Source organism: Limulus polyphemus, unplaced genomic scaffold (assembly GCF_000517525.1).
Source record: "Limulus polyphemus unplaced genomic scaffold, Limulus_polyphemus-2.1.2 Scaffold6455, whole genome shotgun sequence".
NCBI lineage: Eukaryota > Metazoa > Arthropoda > Merostomata > Xiphosura > Limulidae > Limulus > Limulus polyphemus.
Window position 1 is genome coordinate 10,958 of NW_013672065.1, and position 10,691 is coordinate 21,648.

The window sequence follows — 10,691 nt, forward strand, 5'->3', positions numbered from 1 at the left end:
TATCGAAGATGAATTTTAATTTATTCCCACAGTTTCATCCCCACGTGGATCGGTCTGGATTCAACACTGCTTAATTGGAGTACAAGTGATTGAAGAACATTGTGTTGGGCTTATTACTGTCTATAAATTCGTATTTTAAACAGAATATTTTCTCTTCGAAGTTTCTCGTTAATACAATCGAAAAGAAAAAAGTTGATATAGAATTAAACGTAATTATTTATTTGTTCGGTAATTGAAACATAATTTGTAGGCTTAGTGTGTGGATTCTATAACTGTAATTAAAATTCGAAAATAGAAGTCTTAGTTGAGAATTGTATGGCGCAAAAAACAGCCATCTAAAATTCCTAAACAGTTCATTAATCATTAAACAAAATTATGTGTATATGTATGTGTGTGGAAACTTCTTTGTGTTTCAGAATTTCGCGCAAAGCCACAAAAAACAACAAAAAAAAAGGATACCTGCACAAGACCGTCCCTAACTTTGAATTGATAGATTAGAGGGAAGGCTGGTCCGTCAGTAGCAATCAGTACTCTTGTCTTATATTATATTCTGAATTTTGCCACCACTGTTACAGCACACCCACCGCCCCAATATGTGGAACGTGTTTTTTTTTTAGCGTTTTGTCACGAACCATGAATCCTCGGATTCACAGTCCTGATATGCCGTGTTTAGGTCATACCTACAGGCCTTTGTGCGAAAACAAAATTATTTATTTTAACATAACTTCTTAAATAAGCATCAGAGGGTGCTTTAATCACTTTGGTGTTATGTGTGTTGCATTTTAAAAACCTGTTTTTGGTTACATGTCTTTCATTATTTGCTCAGTTAATTAATATTATTCAACAATTCAACGCTTTTAATTAAAGCGCACTTGTAAATAATATATCTTATACTTTTGTGATTAGAAGTGGTTTAGCATGTTGGTTGTATTGCCATCTAGTGGCTACTTTTGACACCATAAGCAGAAACAACTAAAATAAATTATGATTGTTTAGGAGCTCTGCTATAAGAATGTTCATGTATAAAATTATTTCGTCATTTTCTGTTGACTACTGACGTTTTTTTTTAAACAAACATCAATATTATTCTACGATTTTGTTCCCCGTTTGCTACACGGTGCTGAACTAAATTAAAAATTAACACATATGGAAAAATAGAATAATAGATACGAAAGATTTCATACATAAAATACTTCGTATCAATTAATAATAATTTTCATTAAAAGATAATAAAGGATTTCCATATATATAAATAGTTAGTTTCTCTCACAAATGAATTATATAGGGCTCTTAACTTCATGAAAAAAGATGTTAAAGAGTCGCTTTACGAACTAGAAGTCTTCACATATCGGCAAGCGTCCTAACCTATATTGCACTACTTGCTAACGGTGGTCGAAGTTACATTGTCAATTAATAAATACTCCATAATAACGATTGGCTTGGAAAATAAACTGAATAACTACTATCAATTATTCATTAGAAAATCTTAACACTGATTTAAGAAGAAATTGTATTGTCCATTAGTATACTACTATGACATGGGCCTCTGAATAATTTGCCCTTTTGACTGACCATAATCTTGCTTTTTTCAGTGAGTTAGGTTCCAAATCAATTTATAATTTTTCATAGTTATTTTATTAGAGATACTAATAACCTCTTTGTTGGTTTTAGGAAAACTTAACATTATTTTATTAGAGATATTAATAACCTCTTTGTTGGTTTTAGAAAAACTTAACATATATATATACTTTGGTACAATATTCAAAGCTACAAGTATTCGATTATGTACTTTACCATTCCAGTACTGACTTACAAATCACAATTCAGATAGAAATATGCAAAAATAAATAAATAAAACCGGAATGCTCATTAAATATTTGTTTGACTTAATGTTACAATTATACTTTTTTTATTTTCAGCGAACTTTCAAATATAAGTTGTAGGTTTTTCCTGTAATACTTACTATATTTCAATGCGCCCTTGTTCTTATTCTCACCTTTAGAGCTCAGATTCAAGAAGATAGAAGTCTGAAAATTTCACATGTCAGAACTGAGGATGAAGGACTTTACATCTGCGAAGCCGAGAATACATTTGGCATAGCATCAGCATCAGCAACTCTAACTGTTCATTGTAAGAAGGAAAAAAAAAAGATATGAGGTTTTGTATTAGAGAATGGGATAGGTTTTGCCTAAGGAAAATAATTATAAAACCTTTATGGAAGCTTCTGGAATATTGCTATATCTTTTAAACTTCTGTGACATATTTTGGTCCATGTATTCAAACAAAGGACTTCTGTGTAATAGGAAACTAAATTCATATTTAATGGGATTAAATCTGGCTAACATCTGATTCAAAACGTTTCTGAACTTGTGTGACACATGTTCAGTTAGAAATACTTCAAAATATTTGGACTAGTTTGCAATAAAGCGTTCGGACAAAGTTATGGGTGAAGCAATTTATCACTAAGCACGGTAGTGTTTAGTATGTATGGATGGGCCGGGAAAAAACGGCCGGCGCATATTATTTATTACTCATCGTTGTCTCAAAGCTCTCTTATAACAATGAAAGAGGCTTTTATAAACATCTCACTTAGGTTTTCGAGATTTTCAAAATTTATTAAGACCCTCAGTTTAGCCAAACACATTGCTAAAATAGAGAACCGGAGAGAGACGTAAGAGCCAAATGTTCTGCTGAATATTCTGATTCTGGAGTCAACAGGACTAGCTCACCAATGCTTGAAGTTGTTGAGATAATTTACACACTAGAATGTTAAATTTTAACATGAGAAGTGCAAAAGCAGTATAGCGTTTCATCAACTTCAACACATGATGTCCATCAAGACAACTCATCACGTCAGGCTAAAACTGTTGCCTTCGTAGCGACTGCCATTTATTAATATTCATTGATATTGTTTGTTTTTTTAAAAGAGGGGGAAACAAATATATATTACCATTTAATTATAAAAATAAAACAAATGTTCACTTATCAACCGACTTCAATGAAATTGTTCAAGAAAAGAGGGCAAACAAGTAATAAAAACATTTTGAAACAAAAATAAGGACGTTGTAGGGATGGCAATACCCAAAAGTATACAAACAATATAGGAATGAATACACAAAACCATACAAAAATCCTTACATAAGTAGTCACTGAGCCAATTTTACAAGCTTATGGGAAGTAGCCATTGTAAGACATTATAGCACTATTCAGTTTAATAAATTTATTCAAACCTGAATCCATGCAAATGAGAGGAATTTAACATTTAGTTGTGGATAAAAGCTTTTTTTTGGAAAGATTTGGCTACTTATGTAGGGATTTTTGTATGCTTTGGTGTATTAATCCCTAACATGTTTCTGTACTTTTGGCATTGTCATCCCTACATTATCCTTATATTTTCAAAATGTTTTTATTATTTGTTTTAATGAGGCCTTGGCCATGATATAGCATGATTTTCGCAACACATTTTTCAGTTAATGTTAATTATTACAACTGTTTACTCTTGAGATTTATACTAAATACCAGAAAAAAATCTAAATGCTTACTGAAAATTCAAAATGGTGTGAAAAAAGTTATCAATAATAATATCCTTAAGGATATTTATCAAAAGTTACTGATGTGAATGTCAGAATTCCCTTTCCTTTTTTTATATTGAAATTAACTCATGAAGTTTATGAGGAGGGATGAAAAATTACTGACATATTTTCAACATATTATATATAGTTTTAGTAACTTTATTATAAAGTAAACCTTAGGATATTTTTTTCGTGAAAAATATGTATTAATACGCACACATTCAAGTGATTAACCAAAAGGATTCCGACTTAACTTATAATAATAAATTGTTTACAATTATGATTTTTTTTTTATATGTTTACCATAAGTTTGGAAACAGTTCCCACAGTGTGAACGTAGCTTTAAGTTAACATAACGAGGTTTGCTAGGGTTCTACTTACTATTGTGGTGAAAACTCAAAGACCTGTACTTATGAAGTTTACCCTAATCTAAAGACGTTGTTATCTTAGCTCGACCATCTTTTGCTGTGAGACCGAAAAATCAACGAGTTGGCCTAAATGGAATTGCCAAGTTTGAGTGTGTGGCCACTGGAAATCCGCCCCCTTCTGTATTTTGGACAAAGGAAGGTAACCAGGTAAGACACGATTATAACTGAACTGAATATTTCTTTCACAAAAAATAGGAAGCGGTCATGGTGGCTAGTGGTTGTTAACTAAGTATAAAAACTTTGTCTGGTACAGTATGTTACTGTTAACTCTTTTATTATCAACCCTTACTCTATTTGTCTATTGCTGCAAGCATGTTTATTAGTATTACTTCACATAAGTGATTCGTTACACATTCACATTAGCAGATAAATTATGCTTTGACATGACACAAATTATTTTTTTAATGAATTTTAGGCGCTTATGTTTCCGGGCAACTCATATGGTCGATTTTCAGTTACATCACAAGGAACTCTTATAATTTCTGGTGTCATCAAAGAAGACAAGGGCTATTATGTATGCTCGGCTTTATCTGTGGTAGAGTCAACAATGACAAAGGCTCACCTGGATGTCACTGGTAAGGAATTAAAATTATATTCTTCATAAAACAAAACTTTTTATAAAAGCTAGTTTTACATGTACATAAGAATAATTTTTTTAATTTAAAAAAACAAAAGCGTTACAAATGGAACTTAGAAATGTTATGTTCATGTTCAACAATTTATTGGGAGATTCCAGAAGTCTCATTTGTGATCTTTATGCCTACCTAACTCTTTACTTATGACTAGTGAAATCTTCTTTCATAGATTGTACTTTTCAATAATTCCAAAAAATCTTTTCTTCTTACAATGTTAAAGAATTGGTTGAAATTAGATAATTATGTTGTTTCATCGGAAGTTTCAGATGTTTCTGACACTTTAACATAATGATCTGTGGATAAATCAGAAGGAATAGAAGTATGAATCAGTTTAGTTTTAGGTTTTTCAATGTTAGAATGTACTAAGTGAATGTTCTATATCTTGGCTTCATACACTCATACTCTGAAATAAGATTTCTAGTTATAAACAACATTCTAAATAACTTCAGTGTTTTTGTTTAGAATGATTTGAATTTTTTTTTAACGTGACTATGATCATATATATATTTGAAGCTGTAGCAGATCTACCTCCTCCAATTATTCGGTTGGGATCTGCTAACCAAACCCTACCCCAGAATACCATGGCCATGTTGCCATGTGAAGCTGAAGGAGTTCCATCTCCTGCTATCCAGTGGTTTTTTAAGTCAGCTGCTGTTGACATTAATAATCCAAGGTTTTCTGTTCTAGACAGTGGGACTCTACAGATTGATGGTTAGTAGATTGAGATAACCACTTATAATGTTCTTCACTTAAATTAAGGTGGCAAGTAAAAAAATTGATAAAAACTATTCAAGAGTTGAAAAATCTGTTTTTACAATATTTTGTTTTCTTACACAAAATAATTGACTAATGGTTCTTGCATAATTAATAATTTGGAGTGTTTTTAATCTCTCTTTTTTTTAAAAAATTAATATTTAATCTCTTCTCACACATGTGATAGTTGTCTCAAAGTCACTTTATACTCTGTTTTCTCTGGAAGTAATTTTGAGTATGAATTTTTTTGCTGAAGTGTCATAATTCGATAGATATAACTATCATACTAATTGATGAGTGAATTAATGAATTAATTCACTTTTAATTACAATTCTCAATGATGCCACAGGAAAAACAAATACAGTTTCAATGTGATCTTGCAGTACAGTTGGTTTTATTTTTATGGGTTCCACAATGTTTATTTTTATATTGTACCAACTGACAGCTAGCATAGATAGTCCTCGAGTAGCTTTGTGTGAAATTCAACGAACAAACTAATGTTTGTTTGTAGAATGGCAAAACATTTTAATATGTTCCTTTAAAATATTAAGTGTCAGTGTTATTTTTATCCACTGATAAATTTATGCTTGTGTAGCACATGCTGTGATCTTTAAATATGCAGTTTTTCTGAACCTTGAAAAGCAAATTAAGCTTTTAAGGCTCGTAAATAAGTATTTAATTATTTAACTAAATCACTTGAAAATGGAAAATATTGAATATATCTATCTTTGTGTAATTGAATGTAAATAGTGCAAAATTATTAGAAATAATATACTTTAATTTTCTACCAGATATCAAGCTTCTTAAGAAGTATGAATTATACAATATTGCCATTGGACAGTTATGTTGTACAGCTAATCAAAACTAACAATGATCTTTTAGACCTACAACCACTCGACTCTGGGATGTACACATGTACTGCTTCCAGTGAAAGTGGAGAGACATCTTGGAGTGCCTCTTTGTCTGTTGAATGTAAGTAACTAAAGAGCATGCTCAAACTTTTTCATAACATGAATTTTAAGAATTAATCTCTACACAACCTTGTTGTTACAGAAGATTACGAGGTGATTGAGTTGCTTAAATTTTCTTCAGTTTTCACCATATAATATATGAAAAGAATTCCAAATCCTGAGAAATTAATATTAGTAAATATGATAGATGTAAAGGAACTTAATATTAGCTATGAGATTGTTAAAGAAAAACTAGAAAATTAAAAAAATTGTCTCCTGAGCCAGATAATATTTTCTGAGGATATTAATATAAGTTAAGGATTGCATAAATAAACCCATTACTAAAATATTTTGTGAGTCTTTGAGTAATAGGCATGTTCCAGAAGACTGGAAGCTGGATATGTATTTTTCAGGGAGGTGACGAGCATTGTAGTGATAATTACAGGAAAATTAATCTTATTCTTATGGTGGTCAAAGGTTTGGATAAACTGATTAAAAATGTTTTGCAAAGCCACTTAACAAAGTTTACAATTTTGCAGGACAGCCAACATGATTTCACAAGGGAAAACTCTTGTCTTATGAATCTTTTGACCTTCTTCAAAGATATCACCACTTCTATTGATGAGGGTAATGGTGTGGATTTGGTATACCTAGATTTTCAGAAGCCTTTTGGCAAGGTGCAATATAAATGACTAGTAATAAGTAAAGTTATCTCTGTGGGTGTGGAGGATTAGGGGTTAGTTAAAGGAGAGGAAGACTGTAATAAATGGAGTTCAATCAGACTGGATTGTAGTTGCAAGTGGGGTACCTCTGGGGCCTTGGTTGGAACCCTTACTGTTCTCAGTATACATGGACAGTATTAATAAGGGGATGGTCAAATGTGCTGATGATATTAAAGTGTTGGTTGTAGTTGGCTGTGAGGAAGGTGTTTTGTTTTGCAGAGGGATTTGTATCATTTGGTGCATTGGTCAAATAAAAGATGGTATTTATAAAGTGTTGGTTGTAGTTGGCTGTGAGGAAGGTGTTTTGTTTTGCAGAGGGATTTGTATCATTTGGTGCATTGGTCAATAAAAGATGGTATTTATAAAGTGTTGGTTGTAGTTGGCTGTGAGGAAGGTGTTTTGTTTTGCAGAGAGATTTGTATCATTTGGTGCATTGGTCAAATAAAAGATGGTATTTAATTATTTTAAGTGTAAGGTGTAAAGCATATCAGCTACCATAATTTAAACTATAATTATCACCTTGGTGGATATTAATATGGAAGGAAGGGGATCTTGGTGTTTTGTCTGATCAGCCTATTGTGCTGTTGCTAATTGAAAAGCAAGTAGGATTTTGAGTTGTATGTACAAAAATACTGAATACAAGTCATAGAAGGTTATGATTTAGTTGTACAAATCTTCGGTTATGACTCACTTAGAGTATCGTGTTCAGTCTTTGGTCCTTTATTTTAAGAATGACAATGAGTTGTCGGAAATGGTTCAAATGAGGGATTACTGGGTTGATTCCTGGGATGGAGGGGCTGTCATACGTGGACAGTCGGAAATGGTTGAAATGAGGGATTACTGGGTTGATTCCTGGGATGGAGGGGTTGTCATACGTGGACAGTCGGAAATGGCTCAAATGAGGGATTACTGGGTTGATTCCTGGGATGGAGGAGTTGTCATACGTGGACAAGTCAAGTTCATTTGAATTATTTTCTCTTGAGAAAAGAAGGATTAGAGGGGATCTTATTGAAGTGTTTAAAATTATAAACGGAATAGATAGGATTGATGCATCTTCTTTTTTTGTGTGTTTAGTTGTAAAATTGTAGGACTAGGGAACATAAGTTCAAGATTTGGCAGAATAAAAGTGGTCTACACATTAGGCAGTTTAATTTTTTTGAACAGGGTGGTCAGTCTTGGAATAGATTGCCTTTAGACGTAGTATACACAACTGGGTTGGGGGAGTTCAAATGAAGGTGTGATGAGTGCTTGGGGAGTTAGGACTGGATAAAGGCAGATGAGTGTGTGATAAAATGAATGAAGTAACCATGATGGACCAAAGGGTCCCATGTTATCTCTCAAATGTTAAATGTAACATTTGGAAAGGCCTTTATACAAATCACTTGATTACTATAAGTTGTGTAGAGGTAGTTATTTAATAAATAATAAAGAAATTATGAACTTAAAAGAGCTGAAAGGCCATACATCATTTTTTGTTTTGTATTGAATATATTATAGTTGATTGTTGTTAGTTAAGTATGTGAAATAATGTTGTAACTGTTTACTATGTTTGAAGATCTAGAGGAGTTTGAACGATTATCTGAAAACTGATTAAATGCGACTATCATTTTTATCCATTTGTTAGTTTTTGATCTGTCTAAATCTGTACATAACTTTCAGAGTATGAAAATATCTACTGTCAAGGATATTATTTGAACAAAATATTTGTATTTATTAAATTTTTGCTTTTTTTTAATTTGTCTCCAACTTTTACTTTCTGCAGGATGAGTATTTAAAATAAATTAATGTTTGTAATTAATGTTCTTAAGCCCCTCTGAACCCAAATGCCATTTTCCATCGAATGTTTGACCCATCAACCTTCCCTGGTCCTCCTGGCAAACCAACTGCTATCAATGTAACAGAGACGGCAGTCACGCTGAGATGGCAACGGAGCTCAAAACTTGGTGAATCACCCCTGATTGGTTATACAGGTTGGTTCCCTTAGAGTTTCTAGACATTAGGTTAAGTAAAAGGTCACAATCTATTTAAAACATCATGTAGACAGAAAAAAAATGTATTTGAAGTTGGTCACATTCATCATTATTACTATACATTTGAAGTTGGTTCATCGTTATTACTATACATTTGAAGTTGGTCAAGTTCATCGTTATTACTATACATTTGAAGTTGGTCAAGTTCATCGTTATTACTATACATTTGAAGTTGGTCAAGTTCATCGTTATTACTATACATTTGAAGTTGGTCAAGTTCATCGTTATTACTATACATTTGAAGTTGGTCAAGTTCATCGTTATTACTATACATTTGAAGTTGGTCAATTCATCATTATTACTATACATTTGAAGTTGGTCAAGTTCATCATTATTGTGTTACACAGAACAGATTTAATATTTAGTTCAATTTAAATTTTATCAATTAATAGTATAATATCCCATAAGATTGTTTAAAAAGATATTACTGTAATTTGAACTGATTTATAAAATGGGAAAGCTATAATCTACAATCAAATGTCACAACTGTTCAAATGACAAATACAATTATGTAGGTAGAAATGGTAGCTTACGGATAAAAACCAGATCTGTAAATCAGTTGAGGACTGCCATAACTTTTAAGTTTTGGTTATTTTCAAAACAAAAAGTTTAAAACAAGATTATAATTGTATACTCTTTATTGATGATTCATAGTGCTGTATTAACATGGGTGTTTTTGCTACGTCTTTCTATAATGCATCGTCTTGTGAAAGTCACTCGTATACATTATAACATTTAGCTCAACTGTTATATTTCCGAGTTAATTAATTTGATCAGAGATGTTTGTTTCAACATTCTTCTTTTTTTGCACACTCGTGTGTACTGTAATAGTTTGGACTAGATGAAAATCAATATGCGCTGTCATTGGCTTGATCCCCCCCCCTGAGCATTTTGAAATTGATGTTCTACCAACTAACTTACATGTACATTAAGACCTCAATCTAATTCCTAACATAGAACTTGTATATGGAGCTGTCAGTCTTTTACCTCTCAGTTGCATCACATGTGCTTGTGATAATCACTGTACTCCCTGGTGAAGTGACATCTGTCGACAATGATATATCTTTAAGATGTTATCAACTGTAGTATGAGTAAATTTCACTAAAGTAGAACATTGGTTATGGTTGTTCTTTAATCAGTACAGTTGCAGCTCGTCAATAGCAGCTGTCTCTTTTAAGATCTGTTTTTTCATCTTTTGTTGGTTTTGAAAAGTAGATACTGTTTTGAGAATGGTGACAGTTTACTTAATATGGATTCTGCATGTCATTATGTTTAACATTCTTATATTTCCTTGATTTATGTTAGTTGAATACTACAGTAGTGACTTGCAAAGTGGCTGGATGGTTGCAGCACATCGTGTGAAAGGGGAAACCTTTGTTGTGAACAACCTCAGGCCAGATTCTCGTTATGTTTTCTTAGTGCGGGCGGAGAATTCCCATGGGTTAAGTGTCCCGAGTGAGGTTTCTGATGTTGTGCGCACTCTTGGTAAGTTTAACCTGATTTAAGATTTTAACTAAGAACTTTTTCACGATAAGTATTCTATATTTAGTCTTAGCTTGAATAGATACCTTTAATTATGCAACTGAGCTTTTAATTATCTT

At 32.2% G+C, this 10,691-nt stretch overlaps 1 protein-coding gene across 1 annotated transcript in view; it reads left to right on the forward strand.

The window, feature by feature from the left end:
• The window catches only part of LOC106473735 (roundabout homolog 1-like), a gene marked incomplete at its 5' end in the record, with an annotated part of 42,946 nt that overhangs the window by 4,119 nt on the left and 28,136 nt on the right, over positions 1-10,691 (forward strand). Inside the window, 7 exons of the mRNA XM_013934415.2 lie at positions 2,005-2,130; positions 4,023-4,147; positions 4,416-4,575; positions 5,149-5,346; positions 6,271-6,360; positions 8,869-9,030; positions 10,396-10,575. Coding sequence (XP_013789869.2) covers positions 2,005-2,130; positions 4,023-4,147; positions 4,416-4,575; positions 5,149-5,346; positions 6,271-6,360; positions 8,869-9,030; positions 10,396-10,575 — 1,041 coding nt within the window. The remainder of the gene's footprint in view (positions 1-2,004; positions 2,131-4,022; positions 4,148-4,415; positions 4,576-5,148; positions 5,347-6,270; positions 6,361-8,868; positions 9,031-10,395; positions 10,576-10,691) is intronic.